This window comes from Tyto alba, unplaced genomic scaffold (assembly GCF_018691265.1).
Source record: "Tyto alba isolate M040663 unplaced genomic scaffold, T.alba_DEE_v4.0 Super-Scaffold_48, whole genome shotgun sequence".
In the NCBI taxonomy this organism is placed as follows: Eukaryota; Metazoa; Chordata; class Aves; order Strigiformes; family Tytonidae; genus Tyto; species Tyto alba.
The window spans coordinates 16,096,415-16,113,292 of NW_024881324.1; the positions used below are offsets into that span (position 1 = coordinate 16,096,415).

General features: G+C 49.1%; 1 protein-coding gene across 3 annotated transcripts in view; it reads right to left on the minus strand.

Moving 5' to 3' along the window:
* The window catches only part of ZCCHC2 (zinc finger CCHC-type containing 2), a 44,074-nt gene extending 36,745 nt beyond the window's left edge, over positions 1 to 7,329 (minus strand). For 2 of the 3 annotated variants that reach the window (XM_042806749.1, XM_042806748.1), the window contains exon 1: positions 6,240 to 7,329. In XM_042806749.1, coding sequence (XP_042662683.1) covers positions 6,240 to 7,196 — 957 coding nt within the window. In that variant the 5' untranslated portion in view covers positions 7,197 to 7,329. The remainder of the gene's footprint in view (positions 1 to 6,239) is intronic. The other variant, XM_042806751.1, reaches the window with a different exon arrangement.
* Positions 7,330 to 16,878: the final 9,549 nt, after the last annotated feature.

The following is a 16,878-nucleotide window of genomic DNA, read 5'->3' on the forward strand; positions in this document are numbered from 1 at the left end:
AACCACATATTGACTAACTTGTAGCACCGTGATATCATGACAATTTTGAGACAAAGGGCATACCAACCTCTTATGCAGCATTAACAACTTCAGCTATCAAGGCCTGTGGCAATTACACCTGAAGTACAGCTACAGCAATGATTTACAGTGCTGGGGGAATACCGTGCGCCTTGTGTTTGCGAGAAACTCAGCACATTCTTTCTCTAAGTCTCATCTGCAGCTGAGCTTTTAACTGGACTTAGACCACAGTTTCAGTCCAACCTAGCTAGCCCAAGACAAAGTATAGAACTTGAAGGTAAAGCCAGCAATGCAACAGTTCAGATGTTACTGCATCACCAGTTGATTGCTCATCCAACAATTTTGTACTACTGCAATTGTCTGTTGAGTGAATAAGGAAATTACTTGAATATATTAGTTTAGACTAATACAAAAAAAAATTCTCACAATGGCCTAGTGTGACAGAAAGATTTAAAAAAACATTTGTTGCTTAAGAGTGGTTCACTGAAGTATAATTAGTACAGAGAAGAGACAATGCCTTCATTACTACTTTTAACTACTGGAAGAAGGTAGTATGTCATTTTGTCCAATTCTTGAACCCAAGAGGTCTAAGCAGCATAGTTTGAAAGTATTCTTTCATGTATGGCAGTTCCAAATAACAGAAAGCCTCTCTGTCATGTTCTTATCTCACTCTTAAGACACTTTCCAAGGCATTAAATCTCCTTTCATTATTAAAAGTATTTTTACTGTCTTCTCCCAAAAAGGACAAGATTAAGAGGTTGAGGAAAGGCAATAAGCTCATGAAGGAATGCAGTTTCCAGCCAGATCTCTGAGCTTGTCCTGTGCAAGCTTTGGCCTCTAAAAGTATAAACCCTTAGACTTGGAGGATACTGCAGAAATTCACGAAGTCTTAGAGGAAAAGTAGACATTTAGTACTAATTATAGTTAATGGAGAATCAACTGTAGTGCTTTCTAGGGCAGCTGTGGCTAGGTGTTGATATTGACAAGTAAATGAGGTGACAGAGATTTAAGCAGGCAGAATCCTACAGACTTCAGCGGTTTCACAGATACAGCCATCTTACTGTTGCAGTCTATATCCTTTTCTGCAGCTCTTTAGAAAGAGCTGAGTCCTCAGTACTCCAAGCCCAGTGAGATCCTGCTATCTACAAATAAGTCAACATTGGGCAACACTGAAACCAGACTACAGCTTAACAATAGTAATGTAAGTGCAGGCATCAGAAGTCATGCATATATTTTCAGTGGCCACAGTGTTCATTTGGTATGTTAGAGAAGAAACTGGCACGGAAAACAGGGAGAGGCTGCTTAACCCTGGTATAAAGGGACCACGCAAAGCTACAAACTTACCTTAACACCTCATTTAGAACTAAACAACTAAAACAACTGAAAGCAGTGAAAGTTTTTATTCTGCAATTTCCTGGAGCATTAGCATGCATGTTTAGACACAAGTCTTTCATTTTAACCACTGTCTTTTATCTAGTTATGACTTCCTTTCCAGAAAACTTCCAGTAATGTTTCTGGAAATGCTTAACTCCTGTTTGGAGTCAGAGAAATTCCTGCTCATAGACAAGGGTGTTAGGTTCACCGAGGGAGCTGGAACACTGTTCTCATTATGCAAAACTTGTAAAACATTCGTATTTTCCTCGAGCATGCCACCACATAAAAGATCTTTGCCAAAAGTAAAATGACATTTTTTTATCTTTCCATCTCTTTTTTAAGGCATACTCTGAAGACACATTTTTCCATATACTCAACTATGACACTGAAGAGTACACTGCAGCTTCAAAATAGGATTGCCTGTATTTTTGTTCCCACAGACAGAGCTCTTAGATTCTAAAATTAAGTTCTACTACCTTGTTCTGCAGCAAGTCACTGAAGATCAGTTATAAAAGCACTTCTCATTTGCAGACACAATATCCTATAAATAGCTTACTAAGAAAAATACACTGTAAATAGAAACCTTCCCTTTGTTTGTAAGTAGAGCCTTTTTCTGTAAAGAATCCTCCAGCCATCTAATTATAATACTATTCAGCAAAACATTATCTCCAGGAGATTGCTTATTTTAACAGAACCTTAGTTCTATTACTGTCAAGTATGCCTGACTAAATGTTCCAGTGTATAACGCAAGCCACATTTATTAAGTTAGCACATATTCAGACTACTTCAGTATTTCAGCATTCTGATCTTAGATCTTGGATGGGACAGAGCAAGATAAGCAATAAAGTCCAACAGCTTTGATACTGATGCACTTACTAAATATAATCAACACAAGAATCAAGCTGTGTGTTCTGCTATTTAAACCAGTATATATAGTGGTATCAGCAGACCTTTTGCATGTTAATGCCTGTTTCATGACTACAGATGCGAATGCTGCTGATTTATTCTTATACTTCAACTTTAGATTCAAAGTTCATATTCTGCACAGCTTAATGTACCAATGACTTTTTTTTCCAAAAGGTGTTATTATGAACTACACCTTCATTTAAAAATCTGCAAATAGTATCAAGCGATTCTACCTTAACAAAAGAAAAGTATTTTGGTATCCTTTCTTAAAGTGCAATTAAAGGCAATCGTACCTCTGCCCATTCCGCTCCAACGGTCCCATCTCCTATAACTTTTGAATTTATCAGTCATTTCAAGCTAAATTTTTTAAAATGTATCGCTAAGAAATGTTAAGCTCTTGAAGGATCATTAAAATGGGAGACCAAAAAGAGCAGCAATCCTATCACTCCTTTGTCAAGAAGCAACTTTAATGTGAGCTCAATCTTATCAGACAGCACAGGTTGTATCCAGAAAATACAATCCAAATCACAGGAAAAGGCAAACTGCTTTATATTCTAGTAAATGGCCTACAAATTCTTTGTAGGCGAACCTCTCAAGTTCTGCTGCTCATTATAGCTAAATGTTTTAAGTCCTTGAAAGCTCAAACCAAGCTGTTTAACAAAACATATGCCACTTGCAATCACACAGTCCTCACCCTAAGAAACTCAGAATCTGAGCTTGACAAACTACCCGTTTCAATTCCAGGTCTGAACTCCATCACCTCTCCGGGTTGATTTCCCACCACCGCTGCTTGCCATAGGTACCTATTATCGCTATTTCACCGGCGGTGTGAAAAACAGCTCTCCTACCACTTCATACTTCAGAAGACGCAAGCTGAGAGAGCCCGGGAGTGCTAAGGAAGGCAAGACCGGAGCTGAGCTACCAGTCTCTCCGCACAAAACTTCTCTCGCGGTTTGCCTGCTCGATATGCCGGGCACACCGCAGCCCCTCTCGGGACAGCCCGTGCTTGCGGCAAACCCTTCCCGCAACGACCCCAGGGTCCCCCCACGGCCCAGGCTTCCCCCTCCCCGGTCTCCCTCCGGGGGAAGGGCCGCGGGACCCCCGGCGCCCCGGGCAGGGGCAGCGCCTCGGGCCAACGCCCGGGTGGGCCCGTGGGGGGGTGGAGGGGGGGCAGGACCAGCGGGGCGCGCCGGGCCCACGGCAGCGGATGGCGCGCGCGCCGGCACACCGCCCTCCCATTGGGTGATTGGGCCGCTACGTCGGTGCGGAACGGCCGAGACCCCGCCCATTACGCAACTGCAGGCACCGCCCCTCCCCTCCCCCCCCCCCCCCCCCGCGGCGGACGGAGAGGAAACCGCCCTGCGGGCACGTGACCAGGAGCGCCGGCGCCGCCATCTTGAATGGGGGCGGGAAGCAGCGGTGACCATTAGAGGCACCGCGTCCCCACCCGGGAGAAGGTGTCACGGAAGGGCTCGCCGGGCACCGCTTTCGTCCCCACCGGATCGAGGGCGGGGGGGGCGCGGAATCAGGGGCTGCACCTTCAGGGGGCGGGAAGGCGCCATGATCGATCCGTCCTCCCCGCAAACAAAGCGAGAGGTCACCCCCCGCCGTCCCGGTGCTCTCTGGGTTGGGGTCCCGCCCTCAGCCGTCCTGCGGCCCCCGGGGGCCGGCCAGGGCGCAGGGCAGAGCCGGCAGCACAAGGCGGGCGGTGAAGCTGCTTGTGCCGCGGCCCACACGGGCACAGAGCGGGTGGTTGGAACCGAGGAGGGAGCCCTGCCCTTCTGACCCGGGGCCAGCCGAAATAAAATTCAAAGAGGTCTTTATGAGCCGTTCCAGTTCACACACGCAGAGCCCTGAAGACACTTCAATTTCAGAGATTAAAAGAGGATAAAAAGCCTGACAGGATTTTAAATCCAGTCCAATTTAACAGGACGGCTGCATTTTGCCAGGGAAGTCTTCAACCATGCTAACTCCCTTTCCTCCAGTGTCTTGTCTGCAAGGGTCCTACCATCCCTGTGAAGGCAAACTGAAAATACTCAGCAGAAACCTACTGATCCCTCTGTTCCCTGTCAGCCATTACTTCCCAGAAGATGCTCTGCTCTATTTACAACTTAACCATTAAGAAAGGAAAAAGAGCCTGTGGAAGGGATGTGTTTCAGTTCTGTATGGACTAGTGACCATGTGATGTGTGCGTTCAGCCAAGCGACTCGGGTCCCTCAGTGCTCCCTGAGCAAACAAAACCACAACCTGAAAGGCTGCTTTTACACCTAAACAAGAACACTGCACACAACATCCATTCCAGTCGCTCATGGGAGCCCCATGTCCGAAGGCATTTGGTGGGACACACTGAGCAGCTACAACGGATGGGCCAGTTTCAGGCAGGAGGTATGTTTTCAGTTATTAGCACTTCAAACCCAGCAAGAACAGTGTCCAGTCTTACCACTTCCTGCAACTCAATCTTCTCCCCCTAAAGACAGCCTTCCAGGATTCGCTTTGGGATAGAGCTAGACTTGATACAGGTGAACGAACCAAAATAAACACTTTTTGGACTTATGCTATGAATTCGTTATGATTTCAGTACGATAACATCTACCTACTAGTTTATGGCCTGCCAAATGTGCTCTGGCCTTAAAATGATACCAGCATCTACTTAATCCATTTGAAGGCTTAGAAATTCATCCCTACCTCCTCCAAGTACTCCTCAAGAGCGTATCCTGTCTTTCCCAAACAGAAAAAGGAGCCACTCCTTTCATAGGGCTGGGAATGTAAGTTTTCTAGGAGTGGCCGAATTGGATAGCACTGCAAGTAAACTCGAAACAAAATCCCAAAACCCCAACCTTTACTGTTTTGTACTTTTTTCTCTTTAGTACCCAATGAAAACCTGATGTGTTCAGTTGAACGGCATTATAAACACCAATCTTCCAGCCCTTTCTTCCCCTCGGCATGAGAAGCCATCTATAGACCAAAAACTGCAGAGCTCCAAGCTAATGGCTTGGTTGCATAAATATGGGGCAGATTTTAAAGCCGATGCTCATCGAGAGAGCAGCAACGAATGGCACTGGAGGAAAACCTTAACCATAGCTACTGCGCAGGAGAATGCTTCAGTGCCACTCACTGGAAGTCTTCATTCTGGGTGGCAGCCACCTTCCAGCAACAAGTGGCACATCTGCTTCCAAGATGTGCTTTGCTGTTTCCTGACAGCCACCCAGAAAATCAGCTTTTCTCTGAACAGAAGCTCTAGTTGTGACGTTTTAATTTGCTGCTTTAGTAGAACAATTACAACCCCTTCCCAAACGTCTTCAGCCACCTGACTGAACATGGCTTCTCAGAGAACCAGCCTTAGAGCCCCTGACCCCTGCCCTGAGCCTTGCCAAGTTCAAGCCAAAGTCACATTCTATGGGGGGGGAGCAGGTTCCATATAAAAATTATTTCAACACGTTCTATTGTTTTAAGCCCCTAGAGAACGTTTCCTTAGTATGGTTTCAATCGAGCATTACTACTATTTTTACAAGTTTGGTCAAACTGTCGCTTCTACTTTTGCACTGTACAACTTCGGTGGCTTACAGCAAACAAGGCAGCCGGCCAAGCTGTACCAGTGCCCCGCACCCTGCGCTCCAGGAAAGCGGGATGCAAAAAGAAGTGCTCCAGAAAGCACGGCAGGCTAGAAAAAGAAGTCCTCCCTCCCTCCCCGATTCTACTATGTCATAGTCAGACACTGGTACGTCATGAGAAGAAATTCGTAGCAGGCTTGTGGGGGTGGCCGGGACCTACAGCGCCCGCGGGAGGGGGGGGGAGCAAGGGAGGAGCCCCATCCCAATGGGGGCTTCGGGGGGGAAAGCAGGCGGCCGCCCTCAGCAACTGGAAAATCGGGGAGGAGGGGGGGTGAAGGAAGGAGAAGGAAACCGGCTGAGGAGATGGCGCAGCGGAGGCGGCGGTGTTACCTGGGCTCGGTGGCGGCTGAAGCCCCCCTCCTCCTCCTCCCGGTCCCCGCATAGGGCCCGCCGCAGCCGCTCCAGGTGCTCCCGCAGGGTGACCCGCTGGTGGAAGGAGAAGGCCGGGTGCAGCGAGGCCATGGTGAAGAGGAGGAGCAGCTCCTCCTGCGCGCCGAAGCCCAGGCCCTGGGCGGCGGGGAGGCTGGCCTGTCCGTTCTCTCCGGCGCCGTCCATCACCACCACCACGTCCTCCTCCTCCTCCTCCTCCTCGGCGCCCTCCTCCTCCTCGGCAGCGCCCGCGCGGGGCCGCCGCGCCGGGCAGCTCTGCAGGATGGAGTCCACCTGGGGCAGGAGGCGGTGGAGGCGGCCGGCGGCCTCGCGGTTCTCGGAGCCCAGCAGGGCCAGGTAGACGATGAGCTTCGAGCGCACGGCCGGGTCGCGGAAGTCGCCGAGCTGCCCGGGGTCGCTGAGCCCGTTGGCTTTCGCCTCCGAGTCGCGGAGGCAGTGGTAGTCCTTGCGGGCCAGGTCCTCCAGGCAGGAGCCCAGGAACCGCAGCTCCAGAGGGTTGCACAGGTCCAGCAGCCCCACCATGAACTCCAGCCGCTGCGCCGAGCCCAGCACCAGCCCGAACCACTCGTACACCGTCTCCTTGTCGGTGCGGGCCGCCGCCGAGCCGGGCCCGACGCCGCCCGGAGCGGTGAGAGCGGCGGGGGGGGGCGGCGGCGGCGGCGGGCCGGGCCCGGGCGCGGGCCCCGGCCCCAAGCCGTGCAGCTGGCTCGGCCTCTCCAGCCCGCACCCCCTCGCCGCGGCGGCGGCCCCGCGGGCCGGCGCCCGGGGCACCTGCTGCAGCTGGAGGTGACAGTCCAGGGCACCGCCGGGCTCCTTCAGCCCCAGCCCCGCGGCCGCCGCTTCTTCCGCCGCCGCCCTGTGGCTCGTCTGCTTCAGCGGCAGCTTCATCTTCAGCATCCTCGGCGCGGGGGGGACGCGGGCATCCGGCGGCGGGGGGGGGGGGGGGGGGGAGAGAAACGGGACGGGACGGGACGCGGCGGTCAGGGGGAGCCGCTCATGCTGCCGCGGCCCCGCCGGCGCGGGAGAGGAGGAGGAGGAGGAGGAGGAAGAGGAGGCGGGGGGGGGGGGGGGGGGGGGCGGGCGCGCGCAGGGGCAACGGTCCCGGCGTGTGCGCGCGCGCGTAGCGGCGGGGGGGGGGTGGGGGGGGGAAGGGCGGGCCTCGCTGGCAGGGGCGGTGGTTCCCCGCCTTCCCCTCCCCTTCCCCGCCCTCCCCCCTCGCGCGCCCCGGGGGGGCGGGGCCGGGGCCTCTCCGCCTATGGGCGCCGGCAACGTCAACGCGCGCCCCGCTGCGCGCGACGGGCCCGGGGCCTGCGGCCGCCGATGCAGGCCCCGGGCCCGGTGCGTGACCCCGGGCCGCGGGGGGGGGGGGGGGGGGGGCGGGGCGGCGGCTCCGCCTCCCCCCGGTTCGGCCGAGGAGCGAAAGCGTCCCCGTTTCCCGGCTGAAGGATTTTGCGGCGGCTCCGTCGGGCTCAGCCGTAGCTGGCGGGAACGGGCCGCACCGGTGGAACAATGCTAATTACAGAAACATGGCTGCTACGGGCATTCCCGGCGCAGCTGAGGGCATTCCTGTTGGAAGGTGTCTCAGTTTTAAATTGCTGTTGTTACACTGCGGAGCAGCTTCCTAGGAGGCTGTTTTACAGGAGGGAAATACAGGGAATGTCGCAGAAAAAAAAAAAAAAAGTCAAAACATTTTAGGGATAGTCGCTCGTGAAATAGCAGTCTTGCTTCGTTCTCCTACCCCCAGCTCTGTTCCCAGCTGTTGCAATCCACAGCGACGAAGAGGCTACAATTACAGGATGAAGCAGTACTCTGAGTAATCAGAAAGTTGCAGTGCTGCTTGCTTCAGTTCCCACACACTGACATAAAGACGAGTCTGCTTGAAAACAGAATCAGGCCGGTGGCTTGCAGAACGACACACTGAAGTCACCATCACGCAAAGCAGCAGCCCTCCACTGCTTACAGCAACAACGTATAGATTGCCAACGCTAACTCCCCCTTATCTATCTGTCCAGAAGCTGATCGTGCTACAATGAAAGAGCCTGCTTATTAAACAACTAAGTAAATGTCATGCAGATTATAATGATCTACACATCACTCGGATTTTCCACAGAGCCATCTTGAATAGTGGTCATAGGCTAAACCATATCCTGAATTTTTACATATATATGCAGCAAGCATATGTATTTTATTCAAAAAAATTTGAAGACCTAACTTGCAGGTAGCGTGTGTTAGATTTACGTGTTCCTAGTTGCTGCTCGATCCTCTGCTAGTAACACAAACAGACTTGAACCCGACCCTGCAGCTCTCTGTTGCAGTGCTGTCACTGTCATCACGGCCTCTTCCAGCACTGCCAGCAGTTCTTGGCTGGTCCCAGGATTGGGAAGCTGAAGAACAGGCACAGGAAGTCTCATAAACCCATTTTATCCTGTTTTACGTTATGCTGTTTGCTGCTTAGGGCCTGGATGGACCCGTGAATCGTTCCAGATCCCTACAATTATTAGTCAAAGCAGCTATCATAATACCACAGGACAAAGTTTTCTTACATTGTCATTATGAAGTAGTAATTCTAGAATTACAGCAATTCTTGCCATATTGTTGTTACATTTTGGTTTTGTTTTGTTTTGGGTTTTTTTTCCAAAGAAAAATTACCGTGGCTATCCCAGGGGATGTGCCGAGCTGGAATCGTGGAAGCACAGAAACAAGGCTCGAGGTTTGTGCTTAGTAGTTTGAACAGATACGTGGTCTGAATAGAATTTGCAGGGTCAGAATTGCAATGATCTGAATGGTAGAAATAACATTTCCTCCTTTAACAGTATGTGATTCAAATAAAACGTGTCATACTTTCAAATGGATAACACCACAGAGAGTGAAAAACAAATTTAATTTTGGGGGAAGGGAAGGAGGTGGGTGGCAGAAAGAGAAGGTCCACTGATCCATTAATGAAGCCACAAAGGTAAGATAAATTGTACACACGTAAGGGTAATGCTTGAAAGTACACTCCCTGAGTCCAGAAAATACTTGAGTCCATCCATATTTGTGATAGTTCCCAAGCTGATACTTAGTTTCCCAAATAAACTTAAGAAATGGATTAACTCAGCCCTTCTTAATTTCCCCTTTCTTAGTGATATGATATCTGAGAAATACAGATTTGAAAGATGTGAAGTCAAGAAAGAAGAAAAAGGAAAAGGAATAGCCTGAGAAAGCAAAAAGAAGAAAAAGATATTCCAAGTGGACTTAGAAGTATTTCAGTAGCTGAGGGAGGTGCCAGCAAGCTAGAGGACAATGTGGAAAGAGACCTGAAAATCAAGCGCCCAAGAGAAATGAAAGTGAAACTTGGGGCTGTGAGTGGAAGAAGGGCACTGAGGAAATGCAGGGACACTGAGGAGCCAGCACAGCAGGGGAGGCCACTCTAAAATCTGACTTGCCCAAGGCAGCTTCCCTTGCAGTTTATTAACCTGATTTTCTTTTAAAAAAAGTACAGCTTGCATTGATCTTTAATGGCTGTTGTGCCCACAGTCATGCTGACTTAGGGCGAGCAGGATACAGAGCCTTATAGGGAAAACCATATCTGGTCTCTCTCTAAATTGAAAGCCAGATGGACTTGGATGCAACACAGAGCAGGCAGGGGGGGCAGGCGGGGGGGGGCAGGCGGGGGGGGCAGGCGGGGGGTGCAGGCGGGGGGTGCAGGCAGGACGGTGCTGCCGGTTTGGGAGCCCCCCTGCTCAGGGAAGAGTGCAGCAGGGGCCTGGTCCCGCACCCCAGGCCGGGCGCCACGCGGAACAAGATGCCGTGTCCAAGAGAGTCCCCACTGCCGCAGCTGGATTTGCAGTAATAGCACTTGAGACTTTTCTGAGTAGTCTTCTACCTGCTGTCCTAACACCCCTAGAGCACAACCCCCGTTCAAATCGTCAAATCCTCGGAGCCTCCTGGGCGCACAGAGGCTTCATCGCTGATCCAGAAGCGTTGTCCTTACTGGCAGAGCCTTCCACGAACGTGGCTGCTGCAGGCTGCTGGCTCGGCATTTACACCTAGCTGTGACCATCGCAGTTGGGATGGATGAGCTGTGGAGAGCACCAAGAGACGCACGAGGCAAGGAGCCCCCGTTTGCTGTACTTTGTGTGTCGCCACGCTGTGTACAGGCAGCCACAATCTGTCTTCTGGGTGTGACAGCCTCCCCCAGTAAACTCTTACAAAGAGGTCATCGTCATTTTGGGGTTTTTGTTCAGCAGGTCTAAAACTTCTCCAGCAATGCTTTCGGAAGCGAGAAAGCCATTAAGAGGAATAAAAAGCACAACACTGTGGTACTGAACTGAATGTTGAAGCTAAAAGAGGAACTAACAAAGTAACCTTCAACACTATCCAAATTTATTTATTTATTTATTTATAATTATCCTATTTTTTCAATCTTGACTTCTGGCCAAGGCCATCAAAGATCTTCCATTAATTTCAGCAATATATAAAGCCAGTTTCATAGTCTCAGTTTGTTCCTTAACTTCTACTAAGGATCTTCTAAACCTGCTTTGTGAGGATGTGAATGAGGTAAATCTGTGGCCCATTTAAAAATCAGGTAGGGAGACTGTAGGTAATTTTTATATCTATTTTAGGATATATATTTTTCATATAAAATAGTATATATATTTAATATATATCAGGATTGTATTTTTTTCATGTTGATACTGTTCCCCAGGTACTGTTTCTGCTATTAGTTTTCACTTCTACAAAAAGCTGTAAAAATTGCTCAGTGAGGATCTTTGCATGGATTCCCATACTACAGCGTAGATTATAGGTAAATAGGGAACCAAAAAGCTTCTCTTCCTCCCTATTCCCAGGCTGTAGGAAGATCAGTTGCCTCTTTATACAAAGTTTGCAAATGTGTTTAATTCACTGTCAGTAATACGGACTATTGTCAGCTCTCTCAGCCAAACTCCCAAACTGCAAGGGAATAATTTCAGGCAGTATCACACAAACGTCACACAAAAAGCAGCTTGGAAGAAAATACAAGTTCCCTGATAAAGCTTTGGAGCAATTCTGCTGACTCATGATTTGCCATTTATCTCGTGAGAGTTGGCATTTTTTGAGCATCTTACCTTTTGTGAAACAGGAGGTAGGTACCTTTTAGCCCTGAGATCTGGAAGAAAAAGTCTTGAGAAAAAGACAACTTGAAATTTTCTACAAATAGAACCTGACAAATCAAAAGGTTGTTATCACATTTTTTTCTTCTTATTGCTTTGAAGGGTTTTGAATATTTGAGCTGGTTTATTCTTTCTTGGAGCCTCTTTTTCAGCAGGAGTTGAACAAGCTTATATTCGAAAACTAAAGCTATGTTTAAGAAATTAAATTTTTTCAATATGCATTTATGGAATGAAGACAGGAATTTTTAGGACTTCATATTCTACAAGACCAGTAAAATGCAGAAAATGACCCGTAGTCCTAATTACGTTAGTATCCTGCACAGTAATAAATATACAATTTTAAGCACAGTTTAAAGAGTTCAAACATATTTTTGAATTCACTGTTACTGAAAAATAAGTTCAGTGTAAGCAGAGGGTGTGTTCCCAGGAGCAACTTCATTATGAAAGACTACTTCTAAAGTCAAAGTCATTGGTTATTCATTTGCAAAGGTCACCTCTCCCAGGCCTATTTGGCAAGCTTGCCAATAAAGGTACTGTTATGAAATACGGTTGCAAATTTCAGCTCACCGTTCAAGGGAAGCTGAACTGAGGCCACAGTCTGTCTTTTACATAACTGTCAAAGGTGAATTATTACTATTTTCAGCTGGGTGCAGCTCAAAAATATATGAAAGATGGAAACATTACCAAGCTGCTGAGATAGGGTGGCCTAGTTCAGCTTCTGTGCATGTGGAGTGGGTTCCTTCCCTGCTCAGCATTCCAGCCCGTGGTGAGTGTGGCAGCCTGTACTGGTTTGCTTTCCTCTATGTAAAATAATAAATAAAAGTTATCCAGAGAATGTAAGGGGAGTTAAGGATACAGCAACACTGGGATATTCTTACCCTTTGGATCTCCTCACCAGCATTTTCCCTATGCCGGTGGAAGTTCTCAGTGGGATTTTGCCATCACAGATCACAGCCTGCACTGATCTGGACCATGCTGAGGTCAAGCCAGTATAAATTGTGCGGTACCAGGATACCTTGTACCCAGAACTGAAATTTGCAGAGCAAGCTACTACCTGATCTAGATGACAGTTCAGTTTCGGGGAAGAAAGCAATAGGATTTTCAACACCATTCAGCTTCAGGCTTTCTAATATTCCAGCAAGAACAGTGGGGAAATGCCCGTGGCTCCAGGGAGTTAGAGGTGAGCCATTGCTTTGTGCTTCCACAATGAGCAGCACGTGAACTCGTGCACGTGGGCAGTCGGCACGCAGGGCTCTGCTGTCCTGGGAAGTCCTGCTTAAATAAGGCCATTAGACAGAAGACCACTTAAACGCACCCCCAAAACAGCCTCTGTTCTAGTTTGCAGTGAAGTGCGTCCTTAACCGTAAGGCAGTGAAATTTAAACACCTACACGAAGAAGAAAAGGCTTAGGCCACTTTAAACATCTGATGAAAGTTAATTGAAACCTGCTCTGAAAAGAGGGCTCGCAGGAGGAATGTGGGTGTGGCTCAGGCACGCAAGAGCCTTAGCACCAGGCCTGCCTGATACTAGTCATGTACATGATAATTATGCCTGCAACCAGCACCCAGGAATCAAACCCTCCTGAAAGGTTTATTGGCTGGATTATTTCATAATCTCTACACTTGGGCCAGGAGGAGGGGAAGAGCAACCTGATGATCAAACCGTAAGGGACCATCATGTTCAGTGGACGTTCTCCAGAGCAAAACACTCACTGGTATGGTCTCGAAGGCACTGGGGGAGAAGCACTACATCCTGACCTTTAAAATCTGCAGTCACAGCCACAAAGACCAAGGGATGCCAGCGTGAGCTGCAGAAGAGTCATGAGTCACTTGTGAGATTTGTGCTGCAGAAGGAACACGTTATCCTTTCGCTCTGCTGGTAGTGCCAGTCTTTCTGTCTTAAATGATCCATCTGCTGCTGCCCAAATTAGACACAGCTCTCGCCGGCACTGTGCAAAGCGGTCGCAGACAGTGCTCAGAGTGCGGTGTTCTCCGTAGCTCGAGCCTTGCTGAGCATCTCACCTGCAGCCAGGGAAACCCCCTCGTGCCAAGCGTGGCTTATGTCCCAACTAAGCCGTCAAAAGAGGAACTGTTGCTGCAACTGCCAGAGCCAATTTTTCAAGGCCAGGACCCTGTGGGTCTTTGCCAGCAGGCCCGGCTGAAGGACAAAAGGAGAGATCTTCCTCTAGGGTGGGAACTGCTGTTAGGAGCCTATGGACCAGACAGGGTCTGGTGGAAAAATGAGCACCTCAGCTGCACAGCTTAGTGCTGCTGGAGGTGTGAGGTGGTCGGCTACTACTGTTCATTTGTTTTCTGCTCCACGCAATTTGGTCAGCTCAGCACACGCAACATCACTGTTCAAAAAATGCTGGAGCTTCATCTTGCCTTAGTACGCTGCTACTGTTTGTTTGCAGCCACTGCATGGATTAACCTGAAAACAATGCAGGAGTGCTTACCGGAGCAGGTGTTACACACTGTGTCGTGGTTTGGGCCTGATTGGCAGCCAACCACAATGCAGCAGCTCTCTCTCCCTTCCCCTCTGGCAATGAGAAGGGACAGAGAGCCAGGCTTGGGGTTCGAGATAGGACTGGGATGGGGAAAAATTCCCTTTTATGATCACGAGCAAAAGGCAGACTCGTTAGGGGAAGAAAAAAAAGAACATACATTTATTACAGACACTAACAACACATAACAGAGTAGGACAGTGAGAAGCATTGCCACACCTTGAGAACACCTTCCCCCCACCCCTCCCTTCTTCCCGGGCTCAGCTCTGCTCCCGATATCTCTACCTCCTCCCCCAGGGGCGCAGGGGCAGGGAATGGGGGGTGCAGTCAGCGCTGCCACTTCCTTCATCTTCGGTGAGGGGAGTGTCCAAAACTTGTTCCCCCCTGCTCCATCGTGGTCCCCCTCTCACAGGAGACAGTCCTCCACAAACTTTGTCCGACTTGAGTTCCTCCCACGGGCCGCAGCGTTCCCCACACTGCTCTGTCATGGGTCACTAACTTCCTCCGACTGGATTCCCTCCCACGGCTGCAGCCCTTCCCGAGCTGCTCCGGCGTGGGACACCCCCGCATGCTGCAATCCTCCCAGCACTGAATTACAGCAGCGGGGCTGCCTTTTCCCATGAGACCCCGGCCTTCTTCAGGCACAGAACCTTGATCAGGCAAGCAGGAGCCACCGGCCATAAATCAATGTCTGCTTCACCACAGATCATGGGTGGCAGGAGGGGGCCGCCCTGCCGTCTCACCACAGGATACAGGGGGGTCTCTGCTCTGGCACACCTCCCCCCTCCTTTCTTCCTCCGTTCCTCCACTGACCTTGGTGTTCATGCAGCTGCAGCAACTCCTCCTCACAAGTCTGACTGCCCGTCACCACGTCCCTTCTTAAATACGTTATCACAGAGACGCAGCTGATTGTCTCAATTTCCCAAACAGAAGTGGAGCTGATGTGGAGCTGATGTGGATCTGGGGGAGCTTCGAGAAGCTTCTCACAGGGGGCTGCCCCGATAGCCCCCTCCCCTGCCACCAAAAAACTCCACCACTCACTCAACCCAGGACACACTGCCATTCAGTTATTTTAAAGTAGGTTGTGAAAATATGTAAATCCAAAGAAACAACCTTCACTTTCCTCATTCTGTCTCCCACAACATATGTATTCCTATCAAGGTGCCCATAGTTCAAATTATCTGTCCTTGAAAATTTTACTCTCTGCCCTTTGAGGATGTCCAGTATTCAGTAGAGGTGTGAATCCCTGCTTGTAAAGCAGGAGTCCTCCATTTGGCAATCTCTCGCGAATAAAACAAAGAATTAGAAGTCTCTTGATGGGTAGGTGTTTCAAACTGGAGCTGTTCCTGGCTTTCCACTTCTGAAGAATGAGTAGGTTGCCTTGAAATAATGACATTTGTGAAAGCTCTTTAAGTCTGATGCGTATTTATTAGGACTTTGTGGCATATAAGTGGAATGGTTTACAATCTGGGGTATATGAAGAAAAGCATCACAAAATTTATTCTGGAAAAAAGAAGTAATTAAATGAATCAGTCAAGTGGATACCTCCTACAGGGAGGAAAAAAAAAAAAAAAAGAAACCTACATAATCTCTTGTTCCTACTGAAATTAATAGCCCCACTTCAGCGGTTTTTAGAGGACCAAGGCATCAAATTTGTTGTTTAGTGTCAAAATCTTGAATCCTGAGCAAGTCTGAAGCGGGGGACCATTGTACAGAAAATACCTAAAGCATTTCTGGGCTCTGACCACCAGCATGGATTCTTGGAGCTACTAGTGCAGCCCACGGGAGGGCAGGAGTGCCCTCAGCTCAGCCAGTCTCCAGTCTCACCCCCTGGGGCATCACAAACTCCCACGGAAAGGCCCTCCTCTGGTTGGGTGGTTTGGTTATTTTCGTGGCAGTGCCCTGTTTCAGGAGCAGCTGTGTTTCTTTTTCATAAGGAATAAAAGTCATTTCTAAGTGGAGGATGCAGGGCATCTTCTGTGCGTCAGTGGGTGCCCAGCTCATTCCCGCTCCAGTTCAGCAAGAGCACTCCAGCATGTGCTTAACTTGAACTTGCATGTAAAAGTGATGATGCTTGTGCTTTGTTTAGCGGAGGGAGATGTTTCATGTGGTTGAAGCTCAAAGCCTTATTCATTTTTTTTGTCCTCAGTTACAGGCTGTCCTTAATAACTGAAGACAAGTGAAGGGTCACAAATTATCCCATTTTGCCCTGCCCCCATTTCATCCCTATCTCAAGGGATGTTTTCAATAGGATGCAATTATCATCCACAATCATCTACTAACTCTTGAAATAATAGTTTAGTCATGTCTGGCTTTCTCTAACACGTATTGAAAGAGCAATCAGTATTTGAAAGAGGAATACCCTTTCTTTCCCAGAAATCTGGAAAGTATTACAGGCTCTGAAGAACTAAAAAGCCTGGCTGAAAAATCACTGGTAAAAGGCTGGGCTTTAATTAATAAATTTAAAAACTTGTTTGTCAAAAAACCTCTTCACAAATTTTTCTCAATTAAGCAATTCAAGATTTACTGTCTTTTTCTGCATTTATCCCATTTTTTCTCCCCTCTGTGCCACTTTATTCACAACTGCTCTCCTTCCTTAACTTCTTCCTTCCTGCCATTGGATATCAATGAGTTTCAGATGCCTTTTGGTGGCCTTTGAAGGTCTGTTCTTAACCCAAATGATGTTTTCTCGCTGTGACCCGTGCCAGATCTCTTAGTCCCTCCAGCTCCAGCCATCCTTTCTGCTGTTGCAACACTGGCCCCAAACAAGGTTGCTCAGTGTCTTTCCCGCAGAGATCCCAATATTGCCTGCTGCAAGGGAAGACATTATCTGTAGAAGTGAGGCTGCCTCAAGGACAATGCGGGTGGGGCCTGGGGTGCTTCCAAGATGGGTGGAGAAGATGCTTCCAGAGCTGGCCAGCTCCGGACCAGTGTGGACTGCTGT